This window comes from Vombatus ursinus, unplaced genomic scaffold (assembly GCF_900497805.2).
Source record: "Vombatus ursinus unplaced genomic scaffold, bare-nosed wombat genome assembly UNPS02000749.1, whole genome shotgun sequence".
NCBI lineage: Eukaryota > Metazoa > Chordata > Mammalia > Diprotodontia > Vombatidae > Vombatus > Vombatus ursinus.
The window spans coordinates 11,505,674-11,523,877 of record NW_020940527.1 but is presented as its reverse complement, the minus strand read 5'-3'; the positions used below and the strand labels follow the sequence as shown (position 1 = coordinate 11,523,877).

Sequence of the window (18,204 nt, the reverse complement as noted above, 5' to 3'; positions counted from 1 at the left end):
TTCTTGTTGATTCAGAACTGTAATCTAAGGGAAAAGGAGGAAACGAATTGGAGAGTTACTTTACAGCAACAGAAGCATTTCCTTCCCTTCTTAGATGAGATTTGGAATAAATGACCGAGCCTTCAATCAGCCTCTCTGCAGAAGTGGACACAACTGGAGCTTTTTCAATACACCCTCTCTTGATTTCCCTAACACGGTCTTCTCCTTTGCCCACTGCTTTTGCCTTTTCTTCTTCCTCACTCTGAGTATTGCAGAAAGTCTGTCCTCAGGTCTCTAGTGTCCCTGGAATCTGTTCCCTCTTTTTTATTCCTGATAACTTCTAGGCCAATCCAGTTTTTCATTATTTATGTCTTCCCTTCCCCCAAAAAAACTCCCAACACGCCATTCATTCTTCCTAGCCTACAGAGAGAGGAAAAAGAAATAGCACAAAGGGCTTTTGAACCTCCTAGCAAGTCAGTTAGCTACTCTGGCCTCAGTTTCCTCATCTGTAGAAAGCAGTGGGAATAACTGACGTTTAAAGTCCTTTCCATTTCTCCATCTATGGTGACCTTCTGACCAAGCTCTTTAACTTGCTATTCAAGGCCCTAAACAATTTGGAACCAATCCACTTTTCCAGCTATCTCACACATTCTCCAGTGAAATTAAACAATCAGTCTCTCATTCTCCATCCCAGTGACTTTGCTAAGGCATTCTCTCTACCTGGTATCCCCTGTCCCACCTCTTGGCAGTTGACATCTTCCCTTCCTTTCCATTTCCTCCATGATGACTGCCTTCTCCACATCCCACTCCTGGTTGGCAATGATCTTCCCTTCCTCAGTCCTCATTACCCCTCTCCTCCAATTATACGATAGTTGTACCATATTATAATCATCAGTTACAACACAGGTTCTCTCATTTCTGAAATGTTAGGATTGGCCTGAGTGACCATTAAGGTCTCTTCCAGCTCCAGATCTAAGAACTCATTTCAGATTGAGGTTATTCACACGTTTTATACCTCCTTCGTCATTGCCCTGACACAAGCTTTTCCCTAGGTATGAGATATTTTTTCCTGCCATCTCCATTTCCTAGACTCCCTGGCCTCTTTCCAAGGACAGCTCAGGTAACACATCTCTTCCCCATGGCCTCTCCTGCCATAATGCCATAATCACACACTGGTTAAAGTTTTCTACCTCTTGACATAACTTTGTATTTACTTCTGTGTCCTTGAAGCATGGCCCTGTGGGAACAACCCAGGTCATGAAGTCAGAGGAGGTCAGCTGGAGACCAGCCTATGCTACTTCCTACTTGAGTGGCTTCGGCTGGCTTCTGAATGCCACATATATTGTGCTGGGCAACTAAGTGGTGCAGGGGATAGAGTGATCAGCTTGGAGTGGGGAAGATTCAGCTTCCTGAGTTCAAATCTGGCTTCAGTCACTTACTAGCTGGGTGACCCTGGCCAAATCACTTCACCCTGTTTGCCTCAGTTTCCTCATCTGTAAAATGAGCTGAGGAAGGAAATGGCAAACCACTCCAGTATCTTTGCCAAGACAACCCCAAATGGAGTCAGGAAGAATTAGATGTGACTGAAAAATGACTGAACAACAAAAAGAAGAACATTGTGACACACACACATATACGCACACGGGGTCCTAAAATCTCTGTGACTACATTGGTGTGTAGAAAACTCCCTATGAAAATCTCTCTACTATTAATACTACTATTACTAAATTATTATAATAGTCAACAAATATTATCTCAGTACATCCTCAGAAAAACCCTGGGTACTATTATTATCCTCATTTTACAGATGGCAGAGGGAGGGGAAGTGACTTTTCTAAGATCACACAGTCAAGTAAATGTTAAGGACAGGGTGGGAACTCAGGTCTTCCTGACTCCCAAATGCTGCAGTTTCCATAGTTTCATCTAGTTAGTGTTTTGAATTCAATACTTTCTTTACCCCAACCCATATATTTCAGAGACAAGTCTTTAATTACTCAGGTCTTCCTAGCTCTGCAACCAGATCTATATCCACTGAGACCGTCTACCTTTTTTCCCCCTCTGGAGAGAAAAATGTGTACCATTAGTGTACATCATGATCTGCTACATAATCTCTGAAAACCAATGGTAACTCATCCCACAAGGTTGCAATAAAGTATTCAACTTAACTGGAGTAACAGAATGTAACCTTTTCAGTTCTTCAGGAAAAGAAAATCACCCAGGTCTAGTCTCTCATTAATAACAACTGCTTTAACAATCTTTTTTATGTTTTTGAGCATCTCTCATGCTCCTTCAACAATGCATGTATTGCCAGCTTTAAAATGCTGAGTTCAACCCTAAGGATAGAAAGCACCCTTCTCCAAATAATCCCATCAATTCTTTCTTTCAGGAGTTTGAATTCTCCTTGGGGGATATAATAGGCAAACTGATAAGCATGTCCTGGATAATTTGGAGATGGGAGAGAGTATTAATAAAGCAGAAGAGAGGAGAGAGATTGATTCCAGTTTACCGTGAATCTCAACGTACTGTTTCATAATTAACTGTACAGGATTACAATAGACCTAGTAAGAAACTTGGCTTATCTATTCAATCGGTGACCTTTTTTTTTTTTTTCAAAGGCCAAGGACATGGCACTGTGCACTAGAGCAGAAGCTGAGGGGAAATTTTAACTAGTAAAAATTTTCTAAAACTAACTGAGAAACTATCCCCCCAAATGAAGGAATGAAGTTTAAATTCATTCAAACCATAGAAATACCATGCAGAAGGTTTCCCATCATCCCCAGAGAAAAGTAAGTCAATTTCAGGCAGGCTTTGAAGACAAAGAGCATGTTACTTACTAAAGAAATCCAGCTTCTTTTCCTCTGCTGCTGGGTTGGTGGCCATCTTCCACCAAGATCCAAATGGTAAGAAGTAAAGGAGGAGCACTGAGGCTTGGGAGATTTATACCATCTCTTCAAGATCCAACCCAGAGGATACCGAGAGCCCTGCCTCCTTTTATTATCTGGAGATGCTCTCTGAAGGAAGGATCACCATATACATAGGAATAAGCACCTCCTACAAAGGACTAAGTCTATTAGATGGGCTAAAACCAAAGTTGGCAAGGAAGGGTGGGGCCTCTAGCTAAATACTCAGGAAAAGTAAGTGTTAACTTAGACTTCATTGTAATCCCCCCACCCAACAACTGAAACAATTTGCTTAAAGGAAAATTGACTCTGGGCAGCTAGGCGGCTCAGTGGATAAAGGGCCTGGAGTCAGGCAGACTCATCTTCTGGAATTCAAATCTGGCCTCAGACACTTACTGGCTATGTGGCTCCAGGCAAATCACTCAATCCTGTATGCCTCAGTTTTCTCACCTGTAAAATTATCTGCAGGAGAAAATAGCAAACCCCTCCAGTATCTTTGCCAAGAAAACCTCCAATGGTGTCATGAAGAGTAGGACAGGACTGAAAAACGACTGAACCAAAACCACGACAAAGTCGACATTGGTCAAAAGAACCTATATAAGCCTGGTAACAGGAAAGCTATAAGAGGCTAAAACTATAAAGTGCAGAGAGCTGGCTAACTCGTCTAATTTTTTAGAAGGAACTTCTTCATCTGGAATCCTCTAAATCAGTGAATTCCCAAGTCCAGTCTCTAACCCCTACAATTTTGAAGTCTTGTTTTACAAGGCTAGAAGCTGAATTAAGAGGGCTGGTCTGGGAAAAAATGACAAGGCTTCATTCACCTTAAATGCTACCAGACCTTTAACTGATCACTACAAGATAGTAGGACACTCTCCCTCCGGAAATTCCTCTCTATTTCCTTATCTTTGCATTTCCCCCCAATTCAACCCCAAGAGGATGTGAGCAACATTGACTTTTGTTCCCAATTCCATAAAATATACAATTCTTAAGGGATTTTCATAAGTATTTTAAAATTTTAATCTTTTATTCAAGGAAATTTTACAGTGAGGTAGTGATTTTTTTAATTTTAACTTATTTTGTTTTTAATTTATGGAATAAAACAAGCATTTCCATAACATAGTACAATAAAAAAGATGATTACACATGAAACTGCAAATCTAAAATGAACAACTTATTGTTCCTTTCAAATAGACAACACAATTATCATGTAAATTTCGTTTTTTTCCCTTTTTTCTCCCATGCTCCCCCCCCCACGCAGAGTTGGCTATCATGAGACACAAACAGGTATATAAATATGCATGTGTATGTAATATTATTCTATACATACTTCTATTTATCATTCTTTCTCTTTGGATGTGAATAGCTTCTTCATATATCCTTTATAGTTAATTTGGGCACTTATAATGGTCAAAAATTATTAAAATTAAACATTTTAAATTTATTATTTTAATATTTATTGTTTAATGTTTATTTATAAGTTATTTATAATTTAATGTTTATTAAAAATTTTAAAACTTTTTTGCTCAAAGTCATTCTTAAAGTAATGTTGCTCTTACTGTACACAATGTTCTTTTGGTTCTACTCATTTCTCTCTTTATTTTGTGCAAGTCTTTCCATGTTTTTCTAAAATCATTAAGCTCATCATCTCTTTTTTAAAAATTAATTAATTAATTTTTAGTTTTCAACATTCATTCTTATAAGATTTTGAGTTCTAAATTTTTTCCTCTCCCTTCCCTCCCTTCTCCCCAAAACAGCACGCAATCTGACATAGGCTATACATCTACAATCATATTAAACATATTTCTACATTAGTCATGTTGTGAAAGAAGAATCAGAGCAAAAGGGGAAAATTCACAAGAAAGAAACAACAACATCAACAAAAAGAAAATAGTATGCTTCAAACTGAATTCAAACTCCATATTTCTTTCTCTGGAAGTGGCTAGCATTTTCCATCATGAGTGTTTTGGAATTCTTAGATCATTGCATTGCTAGAGCTCATAATTTATGGCATAGTAGTTGGTAGCCCATCACAATCATATACCACTACTTGTTCAGCCATTCCCCAATTGATGGGCATCCCTGCAATTTCACATTCTTTGCCACCACAAAGAGAGCTGCTACAAATATTCTTGTACAAATAAGTCCTTCCCCCTCCCCATTTTTTAAAATCTCTTTGGGATACAATCTAGTAGTGGTAAGCAATACCACTTTAAGGAAACAAAAACTTACCCCTTTTTATGACAAGGTAAAAATAAAATTGGACATCATTACATTTCTTCTTCTCCCCACTTAGGTTTGGTTTCAAAATAGAAGAGCCTGATAATCCACACAACCAAAAAGCAGGTGTCTGAGGCTCCTACCAACTCAAAAAAAGGAATGTATATGGAAATTGTATCTCCAAGTCCAATTCTGGAAGAGGAACCATACTGCCTCTCTATTACCTCCCAAGGTGGCTGTGAGAACCAAGTGAGATAAAGTAGGAAAAGTGTTTTACAAACTTCTAATTGTTGTATATGTCTTTATTATTCTTTTCCCTGAATGAATTTTTGAAGCATGGACATTGATGTCTCAAGGAAATATATCACAGTTAAGTTGAAGGTACTTTCTTCAGGGAAATCATCTTGACCTCATTCCTTCCATACTGTTGGGAAGAACACATTTTTGCCTACAGCATGGCTATAACACCATTTTTTTTTTCCTGGCAATGTATTAGTACCTAACACGAACTTAAGATTTCTCACTATACCTAAAGAACAGTGAGGGGCCTTTCTGAGTTCAGAACTCTAAGCAGTGGGATACGTAAAAGGGCTATAGTTTGTAGATGTTTGCTACTAACAACTGCTTGAATCCTTGCTTATTTAACTTGGTTAGCATAATGAAAGGGCTAATAAAATTTAAATAAATCATTCTTTCTATGAAACAGGAAAGCTATGAAGGGATTTCTTCCTTGTCTTGGAGAAGAATTTTCAGGGAAAAAAAATGGTTTTTGAAAAGGAACACTGTTAAAATTCTTTCAACCTCTAAATAAAAGTATTTAAGGCTTGACAACTTCAGAAACCCTTTTTTATTCTTCTGCCAAAGGTGACAGTAAGGTAGAAACTTTTCTATATAGGGATTTGTTGGGCATTGTAGATCAATTATTATTTTTTTTAGATAAGAACCTGAGGTTCTTAACTTGGAAAGGTTTGGGGAGAGAGAGGGGGTCCATGAACTTGGATGAGAAAGAAAGGCATCTTTGTTTTTACTAATTTTGGTTTCCTTTGTAATCCTCTATGTTTTATCTAATGCATTTAAAACCATTATTCTGAGAAGATTCCCAGGGTTACTGGAGAACCAATGGTTTCTTCTTGGTTTTCATATTCCCATTGCCTAGCACAGGATCTTAGAACTAGGCACTTCATGTTCCATGTTGTTTAATGCCTATGCTTAGCTCTGTACCCTGGAATCAATAGCTTAACCTCTCTGTGCCCCAGTTTCCTCATTTGGAAAACAAGGGTAACAATCCTCATAAACGTCTATGCCTTAAATTTTTTACCATCACACACAACTGTTATGACCTTCTTCACAATTCCAAACTGTTCATAATCTCTTATCCTGTCATCTCTTCATCTGCTTCACTTTTCCTTAAACTATTGTTTTCTCTCATTAAAACCACCTATGTCCTCCATATCACTCCTTTTCTTCTCTTCACCACCTTGAACTCCTATTTAACCAATTCAATTGTAAATTCTCCTCCACACTTTACTCCTTTGACTCCTTGTCTTTCCATCCTTAGGTCTAGACTAATTCTGAACCTTTGATCAATCCCACCACCTAACTTTTGCTCTAGAATTCCAAAAAGCATAGTCACCCCCTCCTTTTGCCAAAGACAGTTCCGTTACAAATTCATTTTATCTAATCTCAAGTACTCAAGGTTCCCCTGAAATCCTTTCATTCTTCTTTATCTCATTCCCAAATTTCAGATCTTTACTTTTTTCCCCCAAGCTAGTCCCTCCCTCTCCTTTTGTCAACAAGTGTCCTTTTCCACTTTAAAGCAAATAACTGAGGCAGCCCGTTGTGAGTGCTTTCCTTCCCCAATTTTACTCCTTGAAATTTCCCTACATATTCACCCATTCTCTCTTTACTGCAGTTTCTGAGCAGGACATGGTCCTTCTCCTTTCCAAGACCAGCCCTCTAATTTTTATCCCATTGCCTCTTCTCCCTTTCAAGAATTCGCCTCACCAACCATTCCCCTCTCCTAATCTCACTTTTCTTCAACTGCTACCACTCTGTTGTTTCCTTTCCCAGTTCCTACCCCATTCTGAGAATTACCTTCACCTGACTTTGCCCATCCCTTCAAGCTACCATCTCTAGCTCTCCTTTTCATTGCCAACTTCCTAGAAAGAGGCATTTATGCTAGATGCCTCCATTTCAGCACGACTCACTCCCTTCTTAGCCCCTTCATTCTGGTTTCCTGACCTCACTGGTTAAGTAAAATTAATTTCTGCATGGTTACCAATGATCCCTTCACTGTTAAATCCAATAGCATTCTATTAGTCTTCACCTGTTTAACCTCTCTGCGGATTTTAACAGTAACCACCTTAGCTAGGTGGTACAGTAGACAGAGTGCTAGGTCTGAAGACGGGAACACTCATCTTCCTGAGTTCAAATCTGGCCTCAGACACTTACTAGCTATGTGATCCCGGGCAAGTCACTTCACCCTGTTTGTCTCAGTTTCCTCATCTGTAAAATGAGCCGGAGAGGGAAATGGCAAACCACTCCAGCATCTTTGCCAAGAAAACCCCAAATGGGGTCACAGAGAGTCTGAAATAACTGAACAACAACTTTAATTTGGAAATGCAAGGTAGCATTAGTACTCACATGCTAAATTTAATATACATTTTAAAAACAAGCTGTAATAGAGATTCATAGTTTCATATACCGAAAAAAAGACCCAAACGGTAGAAATGAAAAACACACTAATAATTGTTTACTAACTTTAAATAATTCAATTGTTGTTGATTTCTTTGTTCCAGCTCACAACGTCATAGTTCTATTCATACTTAGAGCTTGAAAAGACCTTAGAGGCCATTAAGTTCAACCCCCTCATTTTATAGATGAGGAAAATGAGGCACCGAATTGCTGCTTTTGCTCTATTTGAATACCGGCGCTGCCCAAACAATACCAGATATAATAAAATTTACATTTTTTTTTCCACAAGCCATGGACTCCACACCCTACCTCTGCTTCCTGAGTAAGCACTCTTCTCTGGATCTTAGGAATTTAATTTCTCCAATACAATCCAATAAACATTAATTGCCTACTGTGTGCTAGGCACCGTGCTAAGCCCTAAGGATAAAATTAATAAAAAGAAAAACAGTCTCTGGCCTCAAGGAGCTTACAATCTAAAGGGGGAAGAGAGGAAGGGGAAACAATAGGGAGTATCTTGTTCCATGGAGTAGGAAAAAAAATAGATTTGACTGCTCTAACCACTTATTCTTAGGCTGCATTGCTTTTAGTTTGGACAACAATGTATTTATTTAAAAATGAACATTATTAAGAATAAGGTTCTGTTTGGGGTCTTCCTTTCTTTGCCCACCCTCTCAGTAATCTCATCAGTTTATTCACCAGCTCCAATTATTTTCTCTACATCAATGACTCTGACAAGTATACGTTGGCCATAAACACATGAACACAGTCCCACATCTCCAACCATACCTGGATATCTCCTCTTGACTATCTTATGGACAACTCAAATTTGATATGTCCAGAAATGAACTAACTCGAATATAGTGCTGCTCAAAACGTCCTTATTTTTGTCAAGGGTACCTTGCCATCCTTTTGGTCTATCAGATTTATAACCTGAGTCATGCTTGGCTCTTACCCCTCCTTCAGATGTCAAAGCTAATTAGTTACCAGTTGTTGACAGACCCACAACTAGAATGAGGGTCACTTACTTCTAGTGAGCAATGAGGAACATAGAAAAATACCATGTCATGCCATTAGGATGATTATGTGTGTGAGAAATTTTATATTCTTGCCTTGGGTACAAAATTATCCAGTTATTGTTTGTTGCAGCTAGCTGATGCTTGTTAATCTCTTTGCCACAACCCTTTGGTCTGTGTTCTCTCTATACTCATGGTCACCACCCTTCTTCTTCAGGCTCTTATCATCTCTCTCCTAGAATGTGATAATAGCCTCCTAATTCTCTTAGTCCCCCAATACCATTCTCTCCTCTTTCCAATATGTCCTTCACAGAGCATCCAAAATAATCTTGCTGCCTCAGAAATCTGACCAGGTCACTCCTCTGTACAAAACCTTTCAGGGCTACACGATTGCTTCTAGGACAAAATGTAAACCTCTGGAGAGAGGGTGGTATTTAATTCCCTCTACAGTATTTCTCCTTATTAGACAGCTTTGTTTCATATTTCCCTTTCACCAGCTCTAAGTTGCAGCCAAACTGAATTGACTGTTCCCTAGCCTATCTCTCAGCTTAGGTACCGTACCCCCAACGGAGCCTTCCCTGAACTCTGCATTTGTAATTGTTCTCTTCTACCTCACTTTACCTGGTATTATATTTACTGGTTTCTGTATGGTTCTTTCAACTCAGTAGAGTCCTCTTTCCAACATTAACTTAGTGTTTGGTCCAACACTCAGAATAAAATTCCAAGGCTTCAATATTACAGGAGCCATGATGACTACTGAGTTGGTATCCTAGAAATGATAGAGTTTATACCAGTCAAACAATCAATAAGCATTTATCTGGGATTTCTTAATGTGAGGTACTTGAAATTATTTTTTTAAAAATACCTTGATAAGTATTTAAATATAATTGTTTTCCTTTGTAATGTTATGTATTGGGGGGAGGGGGCTGCTTTTTTAACCTAGGTATCATCCTGGACTTTCTCTCTTTTTCTACATTCTTAACATTTTGACTCTATACTCCCTTGTCTCCTCTGCCACCAGAGAGGCCCTTGTAACTTCACACATGGTGTGTTGCAATGGCCTTCTAGTAGACCTCCCTGCCCCAAGCCTTTTCCTATTGTGATCCATCAGAGGCAGCTAGGTGGTGCAGTGGATAGATCCCTGATTCTGGAGTGAAGGAGACCGAAATTCAAATTCGACCTCAGACAATTACTAACTGTGTGAACCTGGACAAGTCACTTAACCTCTGTCTGTTTCAGTTTCCTCAACTGTAAAATAGTGATAATAACAGCATCTACCTCCCAGAATTGTTGTGAGGAAGAAATGAGATAATATTTGTAAAGTATTTAGTATGGACTGAGAACAAAACACTCCTAACTGGAATAATTTAGAAAGAAGTTTAAGTCATCCAGTAGATGAAAGAGCCAAAAAGGGGGTGGCCCATTCCCCCAAATGTGCATAAATTACACATTGCATAAGGTTCAAACAAAGGAACAAGGAAACAGTAGCTGATTAGCCAACTTGGAGGCAGTTTCCAGATAAGACATGTAGGTTACCTGAGGTGTATAATGTATAATGTAATCCCCTAAAAGGATTTGTTCTGTAAAACTTGGACTCAGTAAAAATGCCAAACTCAAAGACCTAGAAGGCCGAATGTGGCCTGGAGGCCACAGGTTCCCCACCGCTGTAAACTAGACCATGAAGAGAGAACAGTCTGCTTAACTACAAGGATTCCGGCTGCAACAGTTTCGCAGTCTGGTGCAGACTGACCCACGCCTGTCTTTGTAGCTGATTCAACTCCCAAGGACACACAGCAAGTCCAGCTTGGGGTGCAAACAATCAATTAGGTCAGCTCAGGAGGGGCTTTGTCCTTGACACATTCAGGGCCTCCCACATGCTCCAGGTCCAGTGTTTCTAGAAAATGTGGCAACTCAAAAAAATAAGTTCAAGTGGCCCCTTAACAAAGTATATGATTTATTTCACTTCTAATTTTTAATGCTATGATCTTTAATATTAAGGTCATATATCCATTTAGAAAGTATTATGCAGTATGGTTGAAGTGTTAGTCTAATTTCTGCCAGACTGCTTTTTCAGCATCTTTCTTTTTTAGTCTGTTACAAAGGATGACTCACTGGGTAAGGGTAAACGAAGGGAAGAATATATGCAGAACTGTAGGTGATTTAGAAAATAAATCTATTTTTAAGAGAAGAAGGGGCAGCTAGGTGGCACCAGCCCTGAAGTGGGGAGGACCTGAGTTCAAATTCGGCCTCAGACCAAACACTTGACACTTACTAGCTGGGCAAGTCACTTAACCTCAGTTGCCTAAAAAAAATAAATAAATAAAAATAAATAAATAAAAGAGAAAGAAAACTATTTGTTCATGTTTTCAGACCTCTTATTCTTTTGTTAAATGGTTATTTTATACATTCGTGTCAATTCCCCATGAACTTTGGATGTCTGACTTTAATCACATATATTTAATGGAAAGGTCACCCCCCCCAAATATGTATCTTTTTCTCTTAATTTTAAAGTCATTAATTTTTTCGTGCTTTAAAATTTTCCACAATCACGGAAAGGAATCTGAACTTCCTTTCCATAATGCATGTCATCCTCCTACTCAATAAACTTCTGTGGCTCCCTATCCCTACAAGATAAAATATAAAATCCTGTCTTGTTTTTAAAGCCCTTCATAACCTGGTCCACTTTTATCTTTCCAGTCTTTTTGCACTTTGCCCTCTTCCATGTATTTTTCTGTCCAGTGTCCCTGGCCTTCTGGCTTTTCAGAAAAGGATACCCCAGTCCATGACTGTGCATTTTCTCACTGGCCATCCTCCATGCCTAGAATTTTTTCCCTCTTAATTTCTGTCTTTGGGCTTCCTTCAAGTCCAGCTAAAATCTCATCTTCAGCAACAAGATTTTACCAGTCCTCCTTAATGCTAGGGCTTTCCCTCAGTTATTCCCTCCAATTTATCCTGTATACACGTCTCATTTGTCCATAGCTGTTTGCATGTTATCTTACCCATTAGACTGTGAGCTTCTTTAGAATAGGAATAATTTTTTGCCTTTCTTTGTATTTTCAGTGCTTAGCACAGTTTCTGGCCCATAGAAGGCATTTTAACAAGTGCTTGTTGATTGCATAGTCATTCAGAAACATACATAATTATGAAATGAATAATTATGAGATAGACTCTTTCATTATCATCCAATATTTTTGTTTCTGACTTTTTACATTTAAATAATCTCCCCACGAATAGCTCAAAATTTAAAGAACAATACAAAATTACCTGACAGGAGTTGAAAAACAAGATAAGTAAAGGCATAATATAAGAGCACCTATGCCCTGGACTTGTGGTGAGCAAGACCTTGGTTTCGATTCCACATCAGATGCTTACTCCTAGCTCTCTGACCCTGAGCAAATCACTTAATTTCTCTGAGCCTCTGTAACAAAAGGTTTAGGCTCGATGGCCTCATAAGTCTCTTCTACATCTAAATGCATGATCCTTTGAATAATTCAAAGTCACCAAGCCCAAATGAATTACATTCATAAGCTATTAAGAAAACTAGCAGGTGTGATTGATGAGCCAGTCAGTGATCTTTGAATGAGCACGGAAGTTAATATTAGCAACGGTGCCCTAAACCCATAGCACATGGTATTGATAGTTTTCACTCTCGTAGAATCTGTGCTTGGGCTATCCACACACACATGCATGCGCGTGCATGTACGCTCATGCATGTGTGTGCATTACTCCTATGCATAGGAGGAGTGTGGGTGAGCGAGCGTGGGTGGACCGCAGACTCTGGTGCACGCACGAGAATGCCCCCTCCACGTGGTTTTCAGAGGGCGGCCAGCTCCGCCCCCGTCCCGCCCCCTGTCTGCTTTTTTTCCCAGGTCCTGAACAGTTCACGCTGGGCAGTGCAAAGCCTGAGGACCATGAAAGCAGCGGGGAGCGGTGCGGCCTTCTTCAAGAGAGGCAGCCTCTTCTGGATCGTAGTCATCACTGTGGCCTTCGGTTACCACACGGTGAGTGGGGCTGCGGGGAAGGTACCCCACGAGAGGAGCGCAGGCGTATTCTTCCCCCCTCCCTCCCCAACACACACTGCCTAGGTCCGAGCCTTTGCGCACGCGCTCTTCACTCCAGGAACGGGTTAGTCCACTTTTCCTTAGCTAGAGGGTGGGAGCCGTGTCCCGCGCTGACAAAGCTTTCAGAATGGAGGCGAAGGAAAAGAAAGGTTCGGAGCTGTCTGGCGTTTACTTCCGGAGGGGCAGCCCGGTGGGCATAGTGATCACCGCCATAGGTCTGGGATACTTCACGGTAAGGATTGGTGAAATTTTAAAAGTCGTCCGAGCGGCGCAGGCGCACTGCTCTCCTCTCGGCTTGCATTTCTTGAGGTTCTTGCGCATGCGGGCATCTCCCTTCGCCTTCTTCCCTCTCCCATCCCTGTGTTGCCTAGGTTACAGGAGTCTGGATGGAGATGAGGTGGTCGGGCTGGACCAGCTGCGGTGGCTGAGTCCATGGCTTGTAAATACTCACTCTGGACCCGGAGTGAGAAGGCTAGAGTTGAGGTGGGGGGAGAGGAGCTTTCTCTACCACTGGCAGCATAATCCTGAACAAGACCCTTTTATGCACTTAGTGGGCACTTAATAAATGCTTGTTGATTTGATTTTTCAATTCAATAATCCAACCTATAGCTTCCCTTACGTGTAAATTGGGTGCAATACTTGCAGTACCTGCTTAACAGGGTGGTTGTGAAGAAATGGATTTGTCAGCATTCAGTTAAGCAACAAGCATTTAGTAAGCCTACTCTATGCCAAGCAGTGGACTGAAAGGAAAAAGTAGCTGCTCTTATGGATTTTACAGTTTAATAGGGGAGACAACCTTAAAATTTTAGTGAACCATTATTGTGGAGGCAACCCTCTACTTGCTTGCCCAGCCCTTCCCCTGACCCTTACCTTCTAGTAGCAGCCACAAACTTAATCCATTTGTTCTCAGCTCTCAAAAGTGGTGGGCAGATTAGGGAGACAAGACACATGCCAATATAGCTTTATGAGAGTACCAGATGACCAGTACAGGAGTTCAGAGTATGACTGAATGGAGGCATGTTTAAAAGCATTTATTATGTGTTTGCTATGTGAGGCTGACAACTTTGTGCAACTCTGCCTCATTTAAATGCAGATCACTCAGCAAGTCAAGACATCACTCCATGATGTCATTGGTCATCTTCCAAAAGGAAGGATGGAAAAGAATGACTATGTGCCAAACACTGAGCTAAATGCTGAGGATACAAAAGCATAAGTGAAGACATTCACTGTCCCTAAAGAGCCTACATGCTAATGGGGAGGGGGAGGGAAGAGACAAAATATATACCCTGTCCAGGAGTAGTGGCAGAATTGATTTGATTATGGTTTCAGAACTGGAAAGGAAGTGGTTTGGGACAAGCTCATTTGAAGGTCCATGATGGAGGGGGATGGGACAAGCTCATTTGAAGGTCCATGAGGCAGGTAGAGACTAGGTGATGTGGGAGTAAAATGAAGATTGTTTTCAGCAAGCCTAATATAGTAGCCCACATATGAGGCAAAGTAAGGAAAAATTTGTCTGGAAGCAGCAGTCTCAGGAAGGAGATAGGGAATCTTAACCCAGGCCGTAAAGGGTGAATGGGATCTGGAGAGAGTAGGGTTTTGCAGAAAAGGGGGTTAGAGCGATCAAAAGTGAATACACATGAAATATAATAGGTGGGGCCATTGATTGTTAAAAGGAGAAAAGGCTATAATGTCTGGAAAATAGGTGGGGTCTGATTATGGAGGCCTTGAATGCTATGCTAAGGACTTTAGACATTATAATAGGCAGTAGTACTGTGGTATAAAAATGTTTTTTATTATGCCTTTATTTTTGTACTGTAATAATAGTATTTGATAGAATGGAATTTTACTTGTCAAGGTAGAATAGTGAGGGAGGACTTATTCTTCCAATACCCCAGTCTTATACGTGGGAAAAGTAAGTGGAAAAATATGAATTACGTTCAGTTCAACAAACATTGCGTTCCTTTTGTGTTTAGAGCACTGTACTAGGTTCTGAGGGACATGTACAATTTAGATAAGACGTGAATCTCATAGTCTACATGACATTAAGACACCTGTAGAAGCATACAAGTGCATAGTTACCTTGATAGTTCACCAGATAGATAGAAAAACAAAATACTTGGTGAAATTTGAGGGTGAAGAAGGTCATTATAGGTGGAAACCACTGAAAGGCTTCATGGAAGCAGTACCATTTGTAATAGGAAAGTTGTAATCTCTTTCAGAAAGAAATTTGCCCAGGTTAACAACTACACTTCCGGAGGGTTATTTAGTATCATCAAATTTAGTCGTTTTGGTCTAGCTTATCATTTTCAAGTGTCCACTTTTCCATGGGTACCTAGAATTCAAACCATATACACAGTGTTCCCCTTTTGCTGGGATTTTGGAATTTGGGACAAATGAGCTGGGACCTAATGGATTTTATTCAGAATTTCTGTGGTGATCTGATGTATGTTAGTAGAACTCAGTTTACTAGCTGCCTTTCAAAATACAGATAAGGGGCAGTTCCTGCTTTGTAGAGGATTCTTTTACAGCCAGTCTCTTAAAAGGGAAAGTTTCCATGGCTATCAGGTGACCTAATTGGTATTCTGTTCCTTTTCTGCTTCTTTTTCAGTGGGTATCCTTCTGGCCTCAGACCATCCCCTATCAGAAACTTGGACCTCTCGGGCTCTTTACTCAGTACTTGGTGGATAACCATCTGGTACTCATACGTAATGTGTAAGTGAGATCTGGAAAAAATAGATGTTGACGGTGCAGTATTTTACTGAAGATGGAAGGCCTGTGTCACCGGTCTTCTGCATTTTAATCTTCTACCAGCATCTGTTTCCCAATTAGCTAGCATCTTTCCTTTTGCATTTCTGTGACAGGATTCACTTATTGGAAACAATTCATCTCAAATCATCACTGGCTTTCTGTTTTAGGTGTTGGCTTTCCTGGTTGATTCATGTGGGAGAAGCCATATATGCTGTGATACTGTGCAAGTAAGTGGTCAGAATTTTGTTTAATCCCAACTTCCTTCCTTTCCTTTAATTCACTGAAATTGGAAATAAACTGAGTTAAAGTGAGCTGTTATTCTTAGGCAATTCAGTTAATTCTTCTGATGTGAAAGATAGTGATCAGTGTTTTAAGGGGAGGTTAGAGTTCATATGAAAAGATGATAGAATTTAGGGGTTTTCTAGTCCAACCCACTCATTTTACCAATGAGGAAATTGAGGCCAAAAAAAGATTAAGAGACTTGGCTAAAGGTCATACGTTTACCAAGTAGCAGAGCGGGGATCTCAGCCCAGATACTCAACTCCAAATCCAGTGCTATTCTTTTATACCATCCTTGACCAGTCAGGACCTTGGGTAAAGAATGAAAGCCTAAGTTCTTTTCAAAATAATAGCTATTTTGGACAAAGTTTGAAAAAGATATTTGGTTTAGGAATCAATCTAGTAAAAAATTTTTATGTTAGCATTGGTGCAGCTGCAGGCTATTCATAGCTTGAAGTCACTAAATAGCAGTTTGTTTTTCTCTCCTTGATTCTTTCCTCTTTCTTCCCTCTCTCTTTCTCTCTTTTACTCATTTCTTCTTTCCTTCCTGTCTCCTTCCCTCACTCCCATCTTTCTTTCTTTCTCCCTTCCTTCCTTTCTTTCTCTTTTTCTCTCTTTTTCCTTTCTTTTCTTTCTTTCCTTCCTTCCTTCCTTCCTTGGTTTCTTTCTTTCTTTCTCTCATTCTTTCTTGGTGAGACATCATTACCTCACATCATAAATTAGGTTTAGGCCACGTGCTTCCCACAATTTGCTAGCCCACATACTAAGAAAAAATGTTTTCAGCCATTTGAAAAGTTAGAATTTTGGAGTCAGATCTCTTAATTTGATTAAAATATGGAAAAAGAACAAGACACTGTTCCTATATACTCAGGACTTCATGGTTGCATCTGTAATAGAGATACCTTGTGTGACTAAATTATCTGGTTATGAAAATCTCTTAAAATTATCAAATGGTTCAAGCAAGTAAAGACAAGTGGTACTAGCAGATCTTGTAGATAAACTATGCCCAGATCATCACATATCCCATTATATTGCTTTTAAAAATACATCCTAAGCAAAATATGGGGTTGCCAAAAAAATTCAATATGGCTTTCATCTAAATGTTTTTTTAATCTAAAAAATGGCCTAGAAAATATGTTTAATTGGTATCATGAAATCTCTGCAGAATAAATGCTGCCTTCATTTGGATCTTTATGTTTATAAAGGAATCCTAACTGTTGGATGTAGAACCCTTTATACAAAATGAAAATGATCATGTTGTCCTTTTTTTTTCATGCAGTAAAAAAGGTATCACAAATGGCCGGGCTCGACTGTTATGGTTCCTGCAAACATTCCTCTTTGGGATTGCTTCTCTCTCTCTCTTACTTGCATATAAACCTTACCATCACAAAAAAAAGTAAAGAAGAAATTAAATGAGTTTTTTGTACATTGTATATTCATTCCTACTTTGTCTAAGTCTTTTTTAAAAATAATTTAGTGCTTTCTTAATCGTTTCAGAAAATGTCTATACTGTGAATAGGTTTGGTTCCTTTTCTCTGACCTTAAAACTCTTGCATCATCATGAACAATAACTGATGATCTTTGTCACCTCTGACAGAGGCTGCCTCACTAGGTTTATTGAATTCCATGTACCTCAACAAACATTTATTAAATACCTGTAGTGTGCAACATGAATTAGGCTGGCCCTGGAGTCAGGAGGACCTGAGATCAAATTGATCTTCAGACATGACACTTATTAGTGGTGTGACCCTGGGCAAGTCACTTAACCTTGTTTGCCTCAGTTTCCTCATCTGCAAAATGAACTGGAGAAGGAAATGGCAAACCACTCTAGTATTTTTGCTAAGAATACCCCAAACGGGATCACAAAGAGTGGGACACAACTAATCAACTAAACAACAACTCCATTCAGGGTTTTTACAGTCTAGTAGAAAAGATAAGACACATACAAAAGTCAGTTAACACTTCTGGGCCTGTAAAATGAAGGGGTTATACATGATGATGGTTTTTTTAATTCTCAACTTTACAAACACAAAATGAGCATTTCCATATCCATTGTGGAACAGAAAGAGAGCATCGTATATGAAATTGTGAATTGATTATGTAGAACTTGTTTTTCTTTTTAAATGAAATAAATTCAAAATATAAATTTCAAAGCAGTTCTGATTGTTTGTTATTCCTTCTGGATTTCCTTCTGTTCTCACTTTGGGGGCAGGGAAAGGAGCCCTAATCTTTCCTTTTCTTCTTCCTACCTTTTCTTCTCCTTTATAATAAATATGCGTATAACATTGTGCAATAATCAACTTTGGTAGACTT

General features: G+C 39.4%; 1 protein-coding gene across 2 annotated transcripts; it reads left to right on the top strand.

The window, feature by feature from the left end:
• Positions 1-12,609: 12,609 nt before the first annotated feature.
• TMEM254 (transmembrane protein 254) lies at positions 12,610-17,704 on the top strand. Of its 2 annotated transcripts, none has more exons than XM_027860096.1 (4): positions 12,610-12,804; positions 15,473-15,576; positions 15,780-15,839; positions 17,171-17,704. In XM_027860096.1, exons 1-4 carry the CDS (start codon positions 12,715-12,717, stop codon positions 17,289-17,291), a joined length of 375 nt encoding a protein of 124 aa, XP_027715897.1. In that variant the 5' UTR covers positions 12,610-12,714; the 3' UTR covers positions 17,292-17,704. The 2 variants fall into 2 exon arrangements, with proteins under 2 accessions (XP_027715897.1, XP_027715889.1); XM_027860088.1 differs by lacking the exon at positions 12,610-12,804 and adding an exon at positions 12,909-13,096.
• The last annotated feature ends 500 nt before the right edge of the window (positions 17,705-18,204 follow it).

What these genes read in the sequence shown, in the direction of transcription:
- TMEM254 (XM_027860088.1), top strand. Translation starts at nt 12,992, where the DNA reads ATGGAGGCGAAGGAAAAGAAAGGTTCGGAGCTGTCTGGCGTTTACTTC. An exon ending in TAGGTCTGGGATACTTCACG is followed by an intron (nt 13,097 to 15,472) that starts GTAAGGATTGGT and finishes CTTCTTTTTCAG; the next exon opens with TGGGTATCCTTCTGGCCTCA. An exon ending in CTGGTACTCATACGTAATGT is followed by an intron (nt 15,577 to 15,779) that starts GTAAGTGAGATC and finishes TTTCTGTTTTAG; the next exon opens with GTGTTGGCTTTCCTGGTTGA.